The sequence below is a fragment of the Bos javanicus genome, chromosome 4, assembly GCF_032452875.1.
Source record: "Bos javanicus breed banteng chromosome 4, ARS-OSU_banteng_1.0, whole genome shotgun sequence".
In the NCBI taxonomy this organism is placed as follows: Eukaryota; Metazoa; Chordata; class Mammalia; order Artiodactyla; family Bovidae; genus Bos; species Bos javanicus.
The window spans coordinates 115,477,180-115,499,349 of record NC_083871.1 but is presented as its reverse complement, the minus strand read 5'-3'; the positions used below and the strand labels follow the sequence as shown (position 1 = coordinate 115,499,349).

The 22,170-nt window shown below is 42.5% G+C and overlaps 1 protein-coding gene across 20 annotated transcripts in view; it reads left to right on the top strand.

The window, feature by feature from the left end:
• Nucleotides 1-332: 332 nt before the first annotated feature.
• The window catches only part of KMT2C (lysine methyltransferase 2C), a 253,773-nt gene continuing 231,935 nt past the window's right edge, over nt 333-22,170 (top strand). For all 20 annotated transcript variants that reach the window (XM_061415258.1, XM_061415274.1, XM_061415254.1 and 17 more), the window contains exon 1: nt 333-493. In XM_061415258.1, coding sequence (XP_061271242.1) covers nt 333-493 — 161 coding nt within the window. The remainder of the gene's footprint in view (nt 494-22,170) is intronic.

Here is a 22,170-nt window from a genome sequence, read left to right as displayed (position 1 = left end):
GCCGGCCCCGCCCGCGCTCCCCGCCCCGGCCCGGCCCGGCCCGGCCCGGCCCCTCCCTCCTCCCGCCGCCCCGCCCGCCGCCCCCCGCCCGGCCCCTGCGCGCCGAGGTGCGCGCGCCCGCGCGTATGTGTGTGAGTGCGTGTCCTGCTCGCTCCATGTTGCCGCCTCTCCCGGTACCTGCTGCTGCTGCTGCTGCTCCCGGGGCTGCGGGAAATGCGAGAGGCTGAGCCGGGGAGGAGGAACCCGAGCAGCAGCGGCGGCGGCGGCGGCGGCGGCGGGAGGAGCCCCCCAGGAGGAGGACCGGGATCCATGTGTCTTTCCTGGTGACTAGGATGTCGTCGGAGGAGGACAAGAGCGCGGAGCAGCCGCAGCCGCCGCCACCACCCCCCGAGGAGCCCGGAGCCCCGGCCCCGAGCCCCGCAGCCGCAGACAAAAGACCTCGGGGCCGGCCTCGCAAAGATGGCGCTTCCCCTTTCCAGAGAGCCAGAAAGAAGTAAGTTGAGTGTGAGGGAGCCAGGCCGGGAGCCAGCGGCGGCGGCGGCGGCGGCCGGCCCGGAGCTGTCACCGGCGCGCCCCGGGCCCCGCCGCCCCCGCGCGCCCCCGGCCGCCCCCGCGGGGGGGGGGTGGGGGTGGGGCCCCGCCGGCCGCGCGGCTCCGGGCCCCGGGGGCGCCCGCCCGCCCCGCGCGCCCGCCCCGCGCCCCGCGCGCCGGCGCCCGGCCTCCCGCGGGCGCCCCGCACCGCCCTCCGCGGCCGGGCCCCCGACGGCCCGCGCCGCCGCCACACTTTACTTTTTTTTTAGTTTGGGCCCCGGCGCCGCGGTTTCTGGGGCTTCTGTGTTTGGAGAAATTTCTCGTAGCCGCCGCTGGGCCTCGCCGGCTCGTTGGCTATCCCAGCCCGAGGCGCAGCTGGAGAGTCGCGGGGCCGGCCTCGCGTTCGGCACCCCCCAGGCGCTCGCCGAGCTGTCAAAACGCCGGGGCCAGGTGGTCCCCCGGGCCTGCCGGCGGGCGGCGAGCAGCGGCCGGAGCCGGGCTGCTTTTGTCAGCCGGCCGCAGCTTTAACTTTCCTCGCCTCCCCACCCCCGCCAGCCTCGGGCTCCGGGGCTTCACCGGCGCGTCGGGAAGTCTCACGGCCGCTCCCCTCCCCCGCCCGGCCCGCACCGCCCGGCCCGAGCCGCTCAAACTCCGTGTGGTGGCCGCGCGGGGACCGCGAGCGCCAAGTTTTTGGAAATGTCGCTCCCAACCGCCGGCCGAGCGTGGGGAGCACGTTGGTGCAGCTCCGGACGGATGGAAACCGCGACCGAACTCGCCTCGAGGAGCCGCCTCCGAGCCGTGAGCGGGGCCGGAGCGGCTCTTGGGTGCTTCGGAGCCGGCACCCCGGGGCTGGGCAGCGCCGGTTTTCAGTTGTTAGAAATGCCTTTTTGCAGCATGGTTCTCGGACAACTTTGCCGGTGGAATCCAGAAAGCCATTTCGTACCGGGGAGTCGCCGAGCGCTCATGGCTCTCGAGGGTGCCGAGCAGGTCCGTGGCCGCCCTCGGAGTTGTGGAATGGATTGGGTGCTTACTCATTTCATTATATGGTCGTCTCCTGCTAGTGCGAGGGTGCAGCGGACGCAGCGGAGAGCAGCTCACTTATGGATTCTCTGGGTTTTTGTTCTAGTTTGGCTTTTTTTTTCTTCGGATGGGGTGCATTCATTTAGCAATAGCATTGTTAACGTTTGGCGATACATAGTAAAAATAGGAGTGTGAGCCCAGGCAGAGAACAGGGTTGTGGGAGCCCCTTGAAGCCGTGGACTGGGTATGTGCTCCTTCTTGCTTCGCTGTCCTTGTACTGTGAAAGCGATTCAGGGCCTTCGACTTGCCTCCATATTTTATGGCCAGCTCTTACCTAGCTGTGACAAATCGCGAGGGAAACAAGTACAGGATGTATACAGTATTGCATTTGCTCCTTTGTGATACAAAGTTGGGGGTTACTGTATCACTCGCATTGTAGTGTCTGATACAAAATGCCATTGTTATTCCTGTATTAACAAATCTGGAGAAGGAAGGTGCAGGTTTAAGTAATTTTAAACTTCTTTGCCACTTTTTTGGTATCCTTTAAAGCAACACATAGGAAGCCACAGTAGGGTTTTAACTTCATTACTTCCCATTTTCACTATTTCATTCTTTGTGAACATTAATTTTGGATTATTATATGTTTTAGGCTTGTTTTTAAATTTTTACCCTAGAAAGAGTAGACCTCTCAGTATTGTTCTCACCCTACGCATGCAAGTGTGTGTGTGTATGTGTACGTGTACACTTCCCCTGAAATTGCAATGAGCTCATTTGTATTAGTGCAGCTCCTGAGTGCACCCGGAGAAAGGTTGGTTTAGGGTATTGTCACTTTTATTATTTTAATTTTTATCGCTTATATTATGAAGGAGAAGGTAGCCCTCTGAGAGATTAAAACTTTTCTACAGAATGACAGTAATACATCAATATAAAAATCTCAACACTTTGGAAGATGTTTAGAACAATTCTAAATCTTGAGAGTTTTCTTTTTTAGATTTGGAAGCTGGAACTGTAGTCCTTACAGGTAATTAAGTCTAGTGGTAACTTGGATGGCTTCAAACTTTTTAGTGAATTCTTTAAAATTAGGTGTGTCTTTTGAAGAAGGAAATAGACTTTCCAGTTGTTTTGGAAATATGTAAATAGAAGCTAATATCTGAAATGGGAGGCAAGGAGAGAGGTTTTCAATTGTGTAAATCCATACTGTACTAAGATACATGCAGAAAAGACCATGTAGTTAGCTGGGTAGTGCAGACCCTGAAAGTGAAACCGATGTGTAACAAATGTAAATTAGGTTTGTAAATGTTAAAATTATGTGGAATTGCAAATAATTACCTCAGAAATGAAAATTAGTGTGTTTGTGGAATGCAGTGGAGATAAACGTGTTTAAATTGTCAGTGATATTTAGATGATCAGTAAGTGGGTTGTTTTAGCCTAGAGAAGATGCCTTATGGCAGTATTTTTTAAAAGTAGGTTGGTGTATTTGTTTTGGTTTAAAAGAAAAAGCTAGCTATGGACTAATAAATACACATTGTTTTGAGTTTAAATTTTTAAATATTTAATAATTAGGTAAATATTTCTTGTTTTATAGTGTTAGATCATTTTTATGTTTTAATCACATTTGAAAAGCGTATGCGGTTACTGATTTTACAGTAACTATTGTTATTTTAGAATTATGTATACAGGACTACCCTAGTGGTCCAGTGGGTAAGACTCCAAGCTTCCAGGGCAGGGGCCCAGGTTCGATCCCAGGCCAAGGAACTAGATCCCACATGCCAGAACTAAGAGTTTGCACGTTGCAACTAAATCCCAATGCAGCTAAATAAATTAAAAATACATATATGTTTACAACCTAAAATCAAGAAATTTGAACTGAAGCTATTAATCTTAGAGGCAGAGTTTGAAAAGTGGGTATGAAAATAGGGAAATACTAAGTAGAACGGTCAGGTTTGCACATGTCTAAAAGTTCTTTTGGGCAGTAAGGACTGTCTGTCACTTGGTCCTTATCAGAGGTGCAGGTCTTCCCATTGGTGCGGAAGCTCCTGCTGTTGGGCAGGCACTACCAGTGCCTGGAGTTATTTTTGTTAAGGTTAAGGAAACTCTTCCTGAAGCTTCGGTTGGTTCTTTTCTTCCTGAGAATATATATTCGCATTACTCTGTTGGGAAGCCAAGGAAGCATTCCACCCTGTTTCTTACCAAGTCAGTAAAGTTGATGTTCAGCGTGGGGGTGGGTATGGGGATGGCACAGAAGCAGCATGTGGCGGGGATAGGATTTCTGAGGCTCTATCCTTGACCTTTTCTGAATAAACTTCTTTTACCCTGAACCAGGTTTCTTTTCAGAGGTCAGTTAGTGTTATTAGACAGTCACCTTGAGCATTATTGTAGAAAAAAGGGAGGCAGAACCAGCGATGTCTTCCAAGGGACCAGCAAACATGGCGGCGCTGCCGGGGACTGTTGCTGCCCTGTGTTTGTAAGCACATTTCCCTGCCCCTCAGAGTTCTCATTTCTGTGGCTGTGAACTTGAAATCAGCAGAACGAAAACAAACAGAAAACTGCGTTGCGTTATAACATATGCAGTTTCATAAAACAGCAGTTTATAGTTAAGGGGTACCACTGTTGTCTGTGCTTTTTGAGATGATGCAAATTTGTAACTTTTATGATAGTTACTCTTTTTCTTTTCACGAACTTAGATATGTGGGAATTTTCAGTAGTTACTGCTCTCTAGCACTTAATGGGCACTGAGATGCTTTAATTTACCTGAAGAGCTGATCCTGGAATGACAGCCTCTCTCATCTCTGAGGTGGGCTCATTAGCTTGCTCTCGCCCTGCTGTTGGTCGTCTTCATGGAATCTCTCGTCTTTCAGAATGCATTTTTAGTCTAAAATACAAATTATATTTGATATGATTATTAATATGTAAACTTGGTCAACATGGATTTCCAGGTAAATTTAAAAGTATTTGCTTTCTCATTTTACAGATAGTGGTTTAGTACATTTTCTTATTGTCAGTTAATTCTGCCATGCCAGATCTGTGGTCACTTTGCAGGGTGACAAGACACACTCCTCTAACCTCTCCTTCTCCTTCACCTTTTTGTGAAACTGCATATTATTTATTCCCCAGCCCAGAGTCAGATTCCCTCTGGGCAGAGAGCGATTGTCCAACCTTGTATTCTTGAGGCATTTGTGGTTATGACTGAGGGGCTTCAATGAAACGTCACTGACCTTCCAAAATGGAAACAGTTTTTAGTTATAGAGAACTTCAGATGCTCTCACCTGGTGAGGGGGTACGTGAAACCCTTGACAGCATTCGACATAGTTCATCTGTGAGACATTTGGACTGAACACAATTTTTAGCTGATACAGAATAAACTTTCTAAACTCTGTGTGTGTCCCTCCCATCCTCCCTCCCTCTCTCTTATAAAAAAAAAATAGTTTTGGCCCGTCTTTAAATTTCAACAAGCAGATTAATCCCTTCCTCCTTTATTTTAACATTTTCTGTATCATGTTTGTGCTGCAGTGTTTATTTTCAGAACTTCTTGGCAGTGTAAGTTCAAAAGTTGTGGAGTGAAATAGGGATGATTTTTTTTTTTTCTTCTGTTTGGTGATGGCCTTCATATAAATGTATACTTGTGGCTAGTGTGAATATTCAGTAGAAAGATTAATCTTGAATTTGTAATTGGCAATGTCAGTCTCCCCATTTGCAGAATTTAGAGGACTGAAGAACACAGGTTAAGAGAAGGAGGAATGACACAGCTCTTTTTGCACTTTCTCTAGAAAAAGCATCATGTAAAAGACAGGAAAATTGTTTGACTTTGCTTCTGCTATTAATTTAGTAATAGCGGTAACTATGATGCACAAATGTGGCAACTGTTTAAGTCTGAGAAATGCTTTTCTGTAACTTTTAAAATCTTTCATGTGACACCTTATTCAGAGAGCATGTAAGTGCCAAATGTATGCTGAGAGGGACAGTCAAATCTGGAAGAAGGTTTACTGTGGCCCAAAGGGTCCCCAGAAATGTGGAGGAAGCAGAGCATGAATTATACCTTGAAGAGTCAATAACATTTAGCTAAATTGAGTGAGAAGAAAGTTGAGAGGGTGTTCCGGGGCAGCAGAGTGAATAAAATTATTGAGGGAAGTGTAAAAGGTGCTTTCTTGGTGGGGTGTGACTGGAACAGAGGCTTAATGTGGGGTTTGGGGCCAACCTGTGATGGTCCTTGAATGCAGGGCTAACGAGTTTGGGCTTTATAGTCCAGGCATTATAAACTTTACAGGGACCAAGTAGGTAATTTAAATGAGTTGCATGCAGTTTGTAAGCTCCAGAATGACAGCTGACATTTTTGAGGCCTTAAGTTGGGGAGAAAATGGTGAGTAAAAACAGTCTGAAGAGTCCTAGGGGTCTTTGTGCCTTGCTTAGGAGACGCTGAGAGACAGTTCTGGCTGATGGCTGCCACCTGAGACTGTGAGATGTTGCTAGATACTCTGGTTTTTCAACAAAGGCTGAAAACTTGGATCTTCATGCGAAATCTCTTGACTTCTAAGTATTTTCAATTAAGATCTAAAATGCTATTTGTAGCTATACCTTGTGGGCTAGGTTTAATCTGTAGACCACCAGTGGACAAGTTTTTCACCTCTGCGATATGCCTGGACTATTTTATTTTTAAATTGAAAGTTTTAAAAGTAGATGTCTACAGTCTGCCTGAGGACAAGAATGGCTATTATTCTGTATTCTGCGCCCATCTTACAGTTGAATGTAGCCACTCTGATGCTTGATGATGTCTGGCATAGATGTCTACAAGATAGAAATGTCTAGAGTGTCGGAGGATTTGGGAGTAGGTTTAGATTAGGATGTGTGTGTATTCACTTGTGTCCGACTCTTTGTGACCCATGGACTGTAGCCTGCCAAACTCCTCTGTCCATGGGGTTTTCCAGGCAAGACTACTGGAGTGGGTAGCTATTTTCTCCTTCAGGGGATCTTCCCGACCCAGGGATCGACCCTCGTCTCCTGCATTGGCAGGCGCAGGCGATTCTTTACCACTGAGCCACCTGGGAATCAATCCCTAGTGTGATTTACTTGAGATCACTGAGACTGTGGAGAATGGCGTGGAAAATAGTAAAAGGCTTAGAATGCTTCCTTACCCTTAGGAGATGGGGGGAAAAGGTCAAGAAAGCCTATAAAGGTGAGGAATGAGATGAGAATATATTCGCAGTAGAAATGGGCCAGTATACACATGCAGACATGCTCATGACAGCAGAGAAAGGTAGAAGGCTAGTAGACGAGAGTCGGCAAGAACAAAGCACCCATCCGTGGACTGCCACGCAGTTCTGATTTTAAACCGTTTTTCTTTTAAATTGAAGTATGATTAATTTACCGTGGTGCAGTTTCAGGTGTACAGCAGAGTGCTTTAGTTGTGTCTGTGTGTATGCTTTTTTAGATTCTTTTGTTATAGGCTGTTAAAATACTGAGTATAGTTCTAGATCCTTGCTGTTTACTTATACATTGTTATGTATATATTACATAACAGTAATTGTTTTTTATTTTGTACATAGTAGTATGTATATTGTATCCCAAACCTCTCATTTGTCACCCCCCCATTCCCTTTGGTAACCATAAATTTGTTTTCTATGTCTGTGAGTCTATTTCTGTTTTTTAAAAAAGTTCATTTATATTACTTTTTTTAGATTCCACATTTAAGTGTTATCACGATATCTCTGGCTTACTTGACTTGGTATGATCATCTGTATGTCCGTCCATGTTGCTGCAGATGGCTTTTTTTGTTGCTTTTTATGGCTGAGTAGTGGCCCACTGTGTATATGCCACATCTTTGTTATCCACTCATTTATTGCACATTTAGGTTGCTTCCATGCTTTGCTTAGTGTAAACAGTGCTGCTGTGAACACTGGGGTGCATGTGTCTTTCCAAGTTAGTTTCCTCCAGATATATGTCCCAGAGTGGGATTGCGGGATCATATATCGTATAGTTTTTGTCAGGACAGAGAGTGGGTACCAAGATGGGAGTATATCTGGGATACATTTGTTGACTTGAGGAAAACTTTTCTCAAGAGTTGCAAAGCAGTAAGTTTATTACAAACTCTGTTTTGTACAAAGAATACAAACACCAACTGTGTGTGTATTTCCTGTACAGAAAATGATTTGGAAGGCTATGTAGTGAATATTAATACATATACTTGCATATGTACATCTGTGCAATATTTAAAAAGCCAATAAATTTAAAATCATAATCTCTTTTTAGAAATGAGAAAAGTACGTTCTTGGGATATTACTGATTCTAGAACTAAGATCACCTGAATTCAAATCCAGGTTCTGCTACTTGTTAACTATTTGTCGTTAGGAAGTAACTTTTCTGTGCCTTTGTTGCCTCATTTGCAAAGTGATCTTCCTACCACATCTAGTTTAGGATTATTGTGAGTTTATATATGTGTAGAATTCAGACCGTGTCTGGCACACAGGAAATGCTAGCCTGAGGTGGTATTATAAGAATTTGCTATTAGTGTTAACGGCTGCTGTCATCAGTGATCATCAGGTGTTACTGTGACATCATTGATTATTATGGGCTGACATGTGATGAGGTACCAGACTCACTCCAAAACCACCACGGCGTCAAAAATAAGGTAGTGGTTATGTCGGGGGAGGCGGGCGATAAAGAGTGCCCTCCTACACAGCTCTCCCTGATAAAGAGAAAGTACAGAAACTTAATCGGTAGAAATCTCTATAGAATGTTTTTTATTATGAATAACACATGAAAAACAACCAGAACAACTTCCTAGAAGCTATGTATATATAAAAATATATACATAGTAATGTTATTACAAAATCATTAGAAAAACTTTTTTATTACGCTAACTTGTGAATGTTGTCATAGTGGTCTTTTTATTTTACATCTCTGCTGACCATGGTTTTATTAGTATGTCTCCCTAAATGAGATGAATTACTAGGTGGTTTTAAAATGATTTCTTATGTCTTTTTAGACTGAATCACTTTTAATCTTTACACCTCAGTGTATGTAACCTGTTTACATTAGTAACAATATAGTTGATTGTCACTGGTGAAGTTTGTGTGGTTTGGTTCTTAAGTGTTCTAGTGGAGCCTAGCAAAAAAATCTTGTTTGATTTCCTCATCTTTGGGGATCCTAATGACATGCACACGTGTTTGGAGTAAGTACCCGGTTGCATGTGAAGTAGCAATATGAAACATATGAAAGAATAACCATATTTTTTTACCTTAGAACTCTCATCAGTGAATTGTTCTACTAGGGTCGAAGCATTTGCTTAGTTATGGCCGAGTTTTTCTCCTGTTAAGACTTACGTACTTGAAGAGTTATAACTCGGTCTCCTAGCTGAGTTCAGCCCCTCATCATCTTGCTTGTTGAATCCAGCTTCAAAACTGACTCTCCTGAGATGAGCAGAGGAACCAGTCAGCTGAGCCCCGCCCAGACTGCAAAATTACAAATAAATAAAATGGTTGTTGTTTTAATTTGTTAGACTTTATGGTGGTTTGTTACATAGCAGTATAAGATGGAAGCAGATGACTTTGTGGAGTCAGAGACTGAAGAATAAAAAAATACTTGAGATACAAATGATAAAAATTATTGTTTTCCAGCTTTTACTGAGATACTTTAAAAAACTTATTAAAATTTATTTTTAATTGGAGGGTAATTGCTTTGAAATTTTTATTGGTTTCTGCTGTACAACCATCTTGAGTTGGTTATAACTGAGATAGTTAAGTGAGGTTGCTGTCTACCTTCTGCTCATTTCACTAGGGTGTTTTGAGGTAGAGATGGATTTTTATTATTGGGGAATTTAAATGGTGTTTAAAAATACAGTTGTCACAGTATAGATTGGAATAGAGAGAAATACTAACTTTCTCTGTATGCGAATGCAAAATATTTGGAGTGTGCTGGGGTAACGAACAACCCCAGTTCTTAGTGTATTCAGGCAGCAGAGGTTTATTTCTTGCCAAGGCCACACATTGATCATGGGCTGGCTTGGGAGCTTTCCTCTACAGCATCTCCAGCCAGGTGTGGGTAGACAGGATCTCTGCCTTTCGTAATTGCCACGACAGAAGAAGAACGCAGCAGGGTGTGCTGACACTCAGAGACTCTCCAGAAGGGGCACGTGTTGGACCCAGAAAGTCACATGGTAGCATCTAACTTCAAGGGGGTAAGGAAATGAAATCCCGTCATATTTCTGGAGAGGGAACTGGAAATACTTGGTGAAGAGCCCTGGTAAATACCACACACAGTAACATTTAACTTAGTCTGAAATTCCTTTTCTTTTTAACTGCACTGAGAGGCATGGATCTTAGTTCCCCAAAGGGGTCGAATCTTGCAGTGGAAGCTTGGAGTCCTACCTACTGGACTGCCAGGGACTCCCCCCAAAATTCAGATTTGACCTTGGAGTATGCTATGTTACCTATCATTGAATCTGACCATCTAGTGGACTGTTGTATTACAGCATATTGAGGGGTGTGTTTAATAGTACTATAAATATAAAAAACATTCTGTAGAGATAGAAATAAAATAGGAAGCATGGGGCTTGGGCTCTTGATTCTTTTTTCCTTTACTGTACTTCATGCTTTCTGCCTTTCTCCCACCCGCATGACGGAGTGTTACTTGCTCTGTCGTGTCTGACTCTTGGTGACCCCATGGACTGAAGCCTGCCAGGCTCCTCTGTCCATGAGATTTCCCCAGACAAGAATACTGGAGTGGGTTGCCATTCCCTTCTCCAGGAGATCTTCCCAACCCAGGGATCGAACCTAGGTCTCCTGCATTGCAGATGGATTCTTTGCCGTTTGGGCCACCAGGGAAGCCTACATGACAGAAGAGAAGGAATCAAGTAATAAAACCGCTGTGTAACGTTAGTGAGGTTATAGGTGAATTAGAATCTTTTCCTCTCAAAGTAAGTTTTTAAAGCATGCATGTTATTTTCAGCCAGGGTTCCCTTGTCTGTGTGGTTTCTGTTATTCACCCAAGGAAGATGTTACTGAGCACCTGCTGTGCGCTGGAGGGACCAACACACGGTGGGTCCCTGCCCTCATTTCGTTCTGCCAGCTGGAATGCAGGATGACAGACGCTGCAGTGGAACATTGCGTGTAGTGCTGCGAAGCTTCGAGAAGGAAGAACTTTAAGGCAGGGGCCTGAAAAAAGACATCTTCTGAGTTGATTCTTGAAGAACAGAAACAAACTTGAGTGAAGAGAACAGGCAGGTGAGGACAGTTACTCAGTGGTTGCTCCGGGTTAGGCGCTGCTGGTGTCACCAGAGAAGTTATCTCCTTTGGAACTTAAAAGTTACATCAGTGGAATCGTTTGTTCCAGTTTTACAAATGAATGAGCTAAATTGCAGGAAGATCACATAGTTGATAAGTCACTGAGTCAGGATTTAAATCCAGGTTTGTCTGCCTCTGGTTTTTGCTGTTTAAGAAACTCCAGTTCAACTTTCACCTATAAGGTGAATAAAGTCTGAGGTTCTAAGGTGTACAACATGATTTCTATAATTGATAACACTGTGTTATATAATTGAAATTTGCCAAGAGAGTAGAAGGGAAATAATGTCTGTCGCAAACATATATATAATGTGAGGTAATGGATGTGTTAACTAATGGATGGGAGGAATCCTTTCACAGTGGATATGTATATCAAATCATCAATGATATCTTATAATTTTATTTGTCAATTATAGCTCCAAGAAAGCTGGAAAAAAATGCTTACCAAAGAAAGAAAAGGAAACTGCAGCCCATTTTGTGAGTAAATGAGGAAGGGAAACTAAATTGGGAAGTTTGACTTTTTACCATAGGCAACAGGGTGCCATTGACAGTGGCTACGGGAGAAAAGCCTTGTGTCTTTGTTAGAAAACTAGCCTTGCCAGTAACACAGTTGGGAAAGATGGTATGGAGGAAGTATAGATTCCCCATTTGTGCTGTTATACAAGGACCCAAATGAGAACCCAAAGTGATTTACCATACTGTTTTTTTTCTCTTCGAGTTTGGCTAAGGTATCATTGACATACAGCCTTGTATAATTTTAAGGTGTGCATAGCAGAGTAATTTGACTTAACGTACATCATGAAATGATTGCTACAATAAGTTGAGTGAACATTCATCTTATACAGATAAAAAAGGCAGAAGATTTTTTCGTCGTCATCGATGAGAACATGTAGGATTTTTTTCAGTACTTCTGTATCCAACATACAGGAGTGTGGTATTAATCATGTTTTCACTTCCGTTCGCTGTGCAGCAGCTCTTTGTGGCCCCATAGACTGTAGCCCCCCTGACCCCCCTGTCCCTTGGTTTTCCCTGGCAACAATACCGCAGTGGATTGTCGTTTCCTCCTCCAGGGGAGCTTCCAGATTCAGGGATCAAACCTGCATCTCCTGCATTGACAGGTGGATTCTTTACCGCTGAGCCACGAGGGAAGCCCCATTACATCCTTAGTACTTAATTATTTTGAGTGGAGGTTAGTACCTTTGGACTACCTTCCTCCAGTTCCCCTCCCCCAGCCCCCACCACTGATAACCACAAATGTAATCTCTTTGAGTTTGTCTATTTGTTTTTGAGGTATAATTGACCTTCCATACTATTTTCCATTGAGAAATAGTACTTGCCTAGCTTCCATTTTCAGATTATCCAGCCCCAGAACTAGAAAGAGCCTCAAAATCATCTATTCTAGTATCTTCAATGTGTGTATTAAAAGTTAAAGTGCCATCAGAAAACTTTGACATCTGCATTGTTCTTTTCGTTTTTAAAAAGTTTGTTTATTTGGCTGTGTCGGGTCTTACTGGTGGCATACAGGGTCTTTGTTGCAGCAAGTGGTACCTTGTGTTGAGGCCACGGACTCTACTTGTGACTCAGGCCCCATAGTGCGGCTCTTGGGTTCCAGAGCACGCAGGCTTCAGTGGTTATATATGGTATGAGGTAAGGTCTAAGTTAGTTATTTTGCATGTGAAAGTACAATTATTTTGAGACAGTTTGTTGAAAAGAATATCCTTTCTTTATTGAGTTGTCATGGCACCTTTGTTGAAAATCACTTGATTATAAATGTATGGGTTTATTTCTGCTGTACTGCAGGCAGATTCTTGACCATGAACCATCAGGGAAGCCTGGATTCTATTCTGTTCCCTTGATCTTTTTGCTAATCGTTATGCCAGTCCAGTACTCTTGCCTGGAATATCCCATGGGCGGAGGAGCCTGGTAGGCTGCAGTCCATGGGGTTGCTAAGAGTCCGACATGACTGAGCGACTTCACTTTCACTTTTCACTTTCATGCATTGGAGAAGGAAATGGCAACCCACTCCAGTGTTCTTGCCTGGAGAATCCCAGGGATGGGGGAGCCTGGTGGGCTGCCGTCTATGGGGTTGCACAGAGTTGGACACGACTGAAGTGACTTAGCCATAGCCGTATGCCAATGGTATACTATCTTCATTACTCTAGATTTATTGTAAGTTTTAAAATCAGGTACTATAATTCCTCCCAGTGTTCTTCTTTTCCCAAAATTATTTTGCCTGTTATAGGTCCTCTGCATTTCCATGTAAATTTTAGGGTCAGTTTGCCAATTTTGACAAAAAAAAGTCTGTTGGGATTTTGACAAGGATTATAATCAATCTGTAGATTAGTTTAGAGAGAATTTATTCCTTCCCCAGTACATGAAATCATGTGTCCCTTCATTTTGGTCATCTTTAATTTCTTTCAGGCCTTCCCAGGTGACTCTGTGGTCTGCAATGCGGGAGACCTGGGTTTGATCCCTGGGTTGGGAAGATCCCCTGGAGAAGGAAATGGCAACCCACTCCAGGATTATTGCCTGGGAAATCCCTTGGACAGAGGAGCCTGGTGGGCTACAGTCCATGGGGTCAAAAAGAATTGGACATGACTTGGTGACTAAACAACAGCAATTTTTTTCAGTGGTATTCTATAATTTTCAGTGTGCAGATCTTGTGCTTTTTTTGTTTGTTTAAATTTATTCCTAAATAAATTTTTGAATTTTATTTACAGATTATTGCTAGGAATACATTTTTTAAAAGCTAGGCTGACTTTATTTAGGGAGGACTCTGCAGTGGTGAGCTTTGCGGTAGGAGAGATTGGGCTCAACTCCTGAAGCATCATTTTACATCTGTGTGTATGTCGTGTATTTTGTTGTCTTGCTGTGTTTAATTAGTTTCAGTGTGTTTTGGTAGGTTCTTCAGAATGTTCTACATTCTAACAGGTATCTTTTAACTGATCAGATGCTTACCTTAAAAATCCCAGACCAAGTTTTTATCCTGGCCAAAATGTCTTTCAAGTTCCTCTTCCAACACTTGTGGTACTTAAGGTCTTTCTTGACTTGGGTGATCTGTCTGTGTAACTGGCAGCCGAGCAGAGATATGTCTTTTGACAACAAAATCATTTTTCTTGCTGACTAAGGTGGGGCTTAAACAGAAAGACCCAGTAGCTAGAAGTAGGAAGTGTGCACACAAGCAAACAGCCATATTTCATTTTGAGGAGGTGTACGGTTTTTGAACAGAGCCACAGCGTAACTTTCGGTAGATGACTTCTTGGTGCTTTAGTTGTTTCATCTGCTAAAGGGGATAATGCCAACTTCACTGGGTTGTAAGGATTTAAATAATAAACTAATGTGTGTGGTGTTTGATATACCAATCACTTTTAATGTTGGTAAATTTTATTAGCATTAAATAGGTAGAGATTAAACAAGGATTAAGAAAGGAAAACAGCTTAACTGATCTGAGTTCATCAGAGTGTGGGTGCAATTAAATCTTGGGTGGTTCTTAATTTGTTTTGGGGACTTCCCAGGTAAATCAGTGGTAAAGAACCTGCCTGCCATTGCAGGAGACACAGGAGATGTGGGTTCAATCCTTGGGTTGGGAAAATCTGCTGGAGAAGGAAATGGCAGCCTATTCCAGTGTTCTTGTCTGGGAAATCCAATGGATAGAGGAGCCTAGCGGGCTGCAGTCCATGGGGTGGCAAAGAGTTGGACACAATTTAGCAACCAAACAACAACAATCTTACTTTGGGTTACAGATTCCTTTGGGTATATCTTTACTTTCCACAGAAGGATGCATTCATGAATGTAGGTATATACGTTTTATAGAATTTAAGGAGGAGAGTTCAGGACCCCCTGAAGCTTATTTGAAACCTTTTTGGGGCTCATAGCCTCCAGAGTAAGAGCCTCTCCTCTGCAGAGCACGGGCTCAGTAGTTGTAGCACAGGGGCTGAGTTGTTCTGCGGCATGTGGGATCCTCCTGGATCAGGGATCAAACTTGAGTCTCCTGCATTGGCAGGCAGATTCTTTGGCAGTGAGCCACCAGGGAGTCTGAGATGGAGGTTCTTCCTCACAAATGATTTTTGGAAGGGAATAGTTCAGGAAGTAAACACAGCATTAGTGCTTTTTTCTTAGGGGAAGTCACTTGATGTTGACATTCAAGGGAAGGTTCTCTTACAAGTATTCAGATTTCAGGGGACTGTGGGTAATGTGCATTCCAGAGCGTATATCCTGATCGTACCCCGGGAAGCATGTTGAAGTACACGTGAGTGGAAGTGAGGTTATTACAGGCATAGCCTTAAACTGCCCCAACTTATTTTAAGTGGATTTCCACAAGCTTCAGTACTTCAGATGTAACTAATAAGAAAGCGCTCATGACAAGCCTTACGTTAATACTGGGGTGGAGAACTGCTGTGGGGTTCTGGAGTTCTGCAGGTTAGCCAGGACACAGCGGAGGGAGGTGACGGATCCCGCTGTGAGCTGGCTGAAGGTGGAGCCTCTGGTTTTTCAAAGTTATATCCCCAGTAAACAGTGCAGAGTTTTAGGTAGTCTTATGTTTATGTTTTTGTTGTTTTTTAAAGAGTGATGAAGGTTGGTAGTAAACCAGTAAACCAAGCTATAGCTCTTTATCCCTCAGTAACAGATTTTTATCAGAGATTATTCTCTTTCTGTTGCTGGCTTCATTTCTCTTTGTCTTTATCAAACAGCCCATTTACTGGCCTCTGAGTGGCTCTTTACTCTTCCAGTTAACCCTTCTTTTTGAACCACTGTATCTTTTATTTTATCCTTCTTGAGGCAGGGAGAAATCCCTCTAGAAGCGGCTGGGCTGTGGAAGCCCTGCAGTGGTGCAGTGTTGGTGACAAGTGTCCTGAGAGTCTTGATACCATGCTTGACACAGTGCTGCCATTGGAAACTGATGCTGGATAAAGAACTTAACAGTCATGTCCCGGTCTGTTTGTTTGCTTTTTAATCTGCTTCCTTCTGGCTGTGCCGCGTCTCTGTTGCGGATGGGCTTGTCTCTGGTCTTGGCGAGCAGGGCTGCTGTCTGGTTGAGGGGCACAGGCGCTTATTGCAGTGTCTTCTCTTGCTGTGCAGTGCAGGGTCTAAGTGCTCAGTGGTACTCAGGCTTCAGTCGTCACAGCTGTGGACTCAGTAGCTGCTGCTCCTGCGCTTAGCTGCTCTGAGGCATGTGTGATCTTCCCAGACCAGGGATGGAACCCGGCCTCCTGCATCGGCAGGCAGGTTCTTGACCACTGAGCCGCCAGGAAAGCCCCATTTCAAGTTTTAAAGAAGGGTTTTTAGGCTGTCTTTATTGCCAAAATTTCATGTTGGATGTGTGTTTATGAGATCTCATTATAGTTCTTAATGCTGATATTTTTGAATCCTAATACGGAGTTCATACTAATTTAAAAAAATATTTTTTATTGGCTGCGCTGGGTCTTCATTGCTGTGTGCAAGCTTTTTCAGCCGCAGTGAGTGGGAGCTGCTCTCTGGTTGGGATGGGAGGTCTTCCCATTGAGGTGGCTTCTCTTGTTGCAGAGCACAGACTCTAGGGTGCATTGCAGGGTGTCCCCTGTGTGGTGGGGCGGATTCGTAATCACTGGACCGTCAAGGAAACCCCTGTGGTAACTTTTACCTACCTGTATTATTAAGAGGCTGCTGTCAAAGTAGGCCTTTTCTTTGGAATAAAGGGCATTGTGGTAATAGTGTGATAGGTTGGAATTAACTTGAGCTTTGCTTAAAATAGAATTTGTTTAGTTTAAAATTAGCATGATGGGGATTATATTATGATATATGTAATTCTTTCCTAAAATTTTTTGAAGTCTTAACTAGGTTATCTTCTTACTTACCAAAACATGTAGAAACATTGTCTTTTTTAGTTTGAGCTTGAATTTCTTCTGCTGTCATTATATAAATTATGAATTTCTAATTGTAGAAATCTGTTATTTCTTAAATTTTGTCATTTAAATTTTAAGTGTGGAATAGGGAGAAAGTATGGAGTACATGGAGAAAAAGAAAAGTTCACTCCTTTTCGTACCACTCTAACATAGACACTAATTTTGATGTTTTCTTTCCAAGTTTTTTCAAATGCATATTTTGTTTTCATTGTATTAATCACTGTATACATAGGATTTTGTAGCTTACTTTCCTCCTTAACATGTAAAAGAAAATTTTCATGTTGTCAATCTTTATAACCTTTTTTTGAAAGGTGCTTAATTTTCCATTGAGTAGACTTCCCTGGTGGCTCAGATGGTAAAGAATCTGCTTCCAATGCAGGAGATGTGGGTTTCATCCCTGGATTGGGAAGATCCCCTTGAGTAGGAATTAGCAACCCATTTCTGTATTCTTGCCTGAAAAATTCCATGGACAGAGGAGCCTGGTGGGCTGCAGTCTATGGGGTCACTAAGAGTCCAGCACGACAGAGCGACTTCACTTTCACTTTTCACCTTCATGCATTGGAGAAGGAAATGGCAACCCACTCCAGTGTTCTTGCCTGGAGAATCCCAGGGATGGGGGAGCCTGGTGGGCTGCCGTCTATGGGGTCGCACGGAGTCAGACATGACTGAAGCGACTTAGCATAGCATACCTATTTAAAGGTGAGGGGGCTCTAATGTTTAACTGCTGGATCTCAAGTTCTGGCTCTATCACTTTCTAGATACTGGACTTAGTAAAACCAGTCAATCAACTGGAAAACCAGGAAATTAACCCTGAATATTCATTGGAAGGACTGATGCTGAAACTGAAGCTGCAGTACTCTGGCCACCTGATGTGAAGAACCAACTCATTGGAAAAGACCCTGATGCTGGGAAAGATTGAGGGCAGGAGGAGAAGGGGTGGCAGAGGATGAGATGGCTGGATGGCATCACTGATTCAATGGACATGAATTTGAGCAAACTTTGGGAGATGGTGGAAGACAGGGGATCCTGGTGTGCTGCGGTCCATGGGGTTGCAAAGAGTCAGACACAACTTAGTGACTGAACAACAAGCTGTTTAATCTGTTTGTTTATGCATCTGTGAATAGGGTCATGATGATCAAATCCCTGTCATAGGATTTTTGCGAGCAGTAATGATGGTACATGTTCAGAAAGCCTATTTAGAACAGTGCCTTTTAACTCAATAAGTTTCTACTTAAATGTGAACTCTTCCTTATTTTAAAACGCTTCTCAAAAGGGATGAATTAAATTATAGTGTTGATAGCAATGTGTGTTAGGACAGGTATCATTGATCTTTGTCATGTGTGGTATACTGAACCCTTTATACAGACCTTTTTATTTCTTCGTTTAATAATTGAGAAACATTAAGTACTGTTTTTTGCTTACTTGATTAGTAGGACTACTGGGCATTTCTGAATTTTATTACTTGTATTTCTTGTGTATTGTGCAATCATGTTTTGTCCATAGTTTATTGGTTGAGGGTGTTCTTAATGTTTTACATGTTATTTTATTTATTTTTGTAAAGTTAATTTTCCTCTACAACTGTTTTTTTTTTTTTTTTGGCCACGTGCAAGGTCTTAGTTTGCTGCATGTGGAATCTAGTTCTCTGACCAGGGTTGAACCTGTTGTTCAGTCTCTCAGTCGTGTCTGACTCTTTGTGACCCTGTGGACTGCAACACGCCAGGCTTCCCTGTCCTTCACCATCTACCGGAGCTTGCTCAAACGCATGTCCATTCAGTTGGTGATGCCATCCAACCATCTTACCCTCTGCCACCCCCTTCTCTTGCCCTCAGTCTTTCCCAGCATCAGGGTCTTTTCTGATGGGTCAGTTCTTCTCAGCAGGTGGCCAAAGTTTTGGAGCTTCAGCTTCAGCATCAATCGTTCCAATGAATATTCAGGACTTATCTCCTTTAGGATGGACTGGTTGGATCTCCTTGCAGCCCAAGGGGCTCTTAAGAGTCTTCTCCAACACCACAGTTCAAAAGCATCAGTTCTTTGGTGCTCAGCCTTCTTTATGGTCCAACTCTCACATCCATACGTGACTACTGGAAAAACCATAGCTTTGACTAGATGGACCTTTGTTGGCAAAGTAATGTCTCTGCTTTTTATACATTGTCTAGGTTCGTCATAACTTTTCTTTCAAGGAGCAATGTCTTTTAATTTCATGGCTGCAGGCACCATCTGCAGTGATTTTGGAGTCCAAGAAAATAAAGTCTGTCACTGTTTCCATTGTTTCCCCATCTACTTGCCATGAAGTGATGGGACCGGATGCCATGATCTTTGTTTTTTGAATGTTGAGTTTTGAGCCAGTTTTTTCACTCTTCTCTTTTGCCTTCATTAAAAGGCTCTTTAGTTCCTCTTCACTTTCTGCCATAAGAGTGGTGTCATCTGCATATCTGAGGTTATTGATATTGTTCCCTGCAATCTTGATTCCAGCTTGTGCTTTGTCCAGCCCAGCATTTCTCATGATGTACTCTGCATATAAGTTAAATAAGCAGGGTGACAATGTGCAGCCGTGATGTATTCCTTTTCCAACTTGGAACAAGTCCGTTGTTCCATGTCCAGTTCTAACTGTTTCTTCTTGACCGTCATACAGATTTCTCAGGAGGCAGATCAGGTGGTCTGGTATTCCCATCTCTTAAAGAATTTTCCACAGTTTGTTGTGATCCACACAGTCAAAGGCTTTAGCGTAGCAATGAAGTAGAAATAGGTGTTTTTCTAGAATTCTTTTGCTTTTTTTATGATACAGTGGATGTTGGCAATTTGATCTCTGGCTCCTGTGCCTTTTCTAAATCCAGCTTGAACATCTGGACATTCTCAGCTCACGTACTGTTGAAGCCGGGCTTGAAGAACTTTGCGTGTGCAATGAATGCAATCGTGCAGTAGTTTGTTCATTCTGTGGCCTTGCCATCTTTGGAATTGGAATGAAAACTGACCTCTTCTAGTCCTGAGGTCACTGCTGAGTTTTCCAAATTTGCTGGCATGTTGAGTGCAGCACTTCCATAGCATCATCTTTTAGGATTTGCAGTAGTTCAGTTGGAATTCTGTCGTCTCCACTAGCTTTGTTCTTAGTGATGCTTCCTAAGACCCACTTGACTAAACACTCCAAGATGCTTTGGGAGCACAGAGTCTTAACCACTGGACAAGCACGAAGTTCCTGTTTTTAATGTTATTAATTTCAATTCTTTATATTACATATTTTGAGACATTTCCATTAAGTGTTTTGGCTCCTTTGACTATATAGAAAATCATCTTTTGTGTAGTTAGTTTTATGTCTTTTAATGCATTATGGTTTTATTCAAGTCATTGTAGAAGGAGTGAATTAAAAAATTTTGTGGGTTAGGATAACAACACCTTAGGATTTTTGACTTTTTGGAAAGTTAAATATTTGATTTATTGTCCTTCCTGTTCAGTCTTATTCTCTACCTCATTAGTAGGGCACAGTACTTGAGAGGAGGAACTTTAAGTTTTAATTATGGTGGTGTTCCTTTTTTTTTTTTTTAATAACCTAGGATTAGTAATGAGTTCCTCTTTTATGAAGAAGTTAACTTATTTTGCAGTCTTAATGAAAAATGATTAAATATATTACATAAATGCGGAGTGGTTCTCTTTACTGCAACACAGTCCTATTTTCTGTGAGTCTTACTGCTTTTTTCCCCTCAATATTTGTATTGGCAGTTGCTATAGAGCAGCCACATGCACTGTGCCTATAGCTTGTTTTGTAGGTATTTATGATTTTAGGGGAAGTAGTGGGGAAGCCAGGGGAAATACAAAGTGGGTGAGGGGAAGCCGTAAGTTAATTAAAGGTAGTGGTGCTTGGTTAATCTACTGCTACCAACAAGATTCTGTGCGGCATCTTAAGAGTTTGTGCCTTGGTGGAAGGCCATGAAACTAAAAATGATTACGTGAAAGAAATCTGTTAATTGATAGATAATAGGAATTATTTGGGACTTCCCAGGTGGCTCAGATGGTAAAGTGTCTGCCTACAATGTGGGAGACCTGGGTTCGATCCCTGGGTCAGGAAGATCCTCTGGAGAAGGGAATGGCAACCCACTCCAGTACTCTTGCCTGGAAAATCTCATGAACAGGAGGAGCGAGGTAGGCTACAGTCCATGGGGTCGCAAAGAGTATTTCCCCAAATACATTATTTTTATTAAATCTTACTGAGTAGTTTTCACCACTGACCAGTCTTTGTGCTTCATATCCATTTTCTAAAAGATGTTTGTAAATTTAATTAGGATAAAAATCTTGAGATGAAATGTGTAGAATTTTATCCATATTTGAACCTTCATAGCAGTGGAATAAAAATAGAAACCATTTCAAGTAAATCCAAGGTTCATTACGGATAATCTTTTGGAATGATGTTATTTAATTTGGTGATAATGAAAGGATAGACTTCTATTGTTTTGGTTGTTTCCTTCTGACCAAAAAACCTAGTCTATGTATACACAAGCATCAGTCATGTGATCAGTATTTTTATGGAAGGGCTGCTTTCTTGGTTGGGTAACTCCTTTAATTTTATCATTCTGCATTTTACTATAATTTTGTAGATTTGGAGAATATTGCATGGAAGATGATGGTCTATCTGTAATCAGTGTTCTGAGTTGGTAAGATTTCACAAGATACCAGATCAGGGGAAAAAAAATTTTCTTGACCTGGACTGGCCTTTATGGAAACAAAGTTAAGAACTTGATTCCTATTTCCTGCTCTCCACCCACATATTGACAGTCTTTAAAATATTTGTTTATTTAAAAATAGGCATTCTTTAGTAACCAAGACCTCCGTTAAGTCATAATTTAAGCTGGTTTATTAAAACAACAGCCGTAGGCTGAGGTTACATAATGTTTCTTTTTATTTGTTCAGTGCCAGGAGTAGAAAATATTTGGCCGGTTTCCTAGAAGATTAGAAAGTTTGAGGAGGAAAAGTAAATTTGTTTGTTTTTGAGGAGGAGGGTAATTGTTTGTAATTACAGATGCTTGTTTTGAGGCCTGAAAAAGGTTTTTTAAAAAATCTTATATTAAAAACATAATAAACACCTATAAATAAAAGGACTGTAAGAAGAAATTGTCAAAGTATGGTTGGAGCATTTTAAGTAGACTTGTTTCATGAAAACTTCTTTGTTAAATGGGGGAAAAAATGGCTCTGGTTTGGGTGAGTGATGCCCAAGTGAAGTCCAAAAATGATGCACATTTTTGGTAGACTTCTAAAACTGTTTTAGGTTGCTAATATTTCAGCGTTGACCAGATAGAATAGAAAGAATTTGGAGATGTACCTGTAGGGTTAACAGAAGGTTTTAACGTTGTTAAAATGCAAAATATGTCTGTTACCCTTTGTTTCATATGCTGAACTTTGAACAAAATTTGATTAAATAGTATAAAACAATAAAATGGACTTGTTAGTTTGTTGGCAATGAAGCGGTAGAGGGGGAA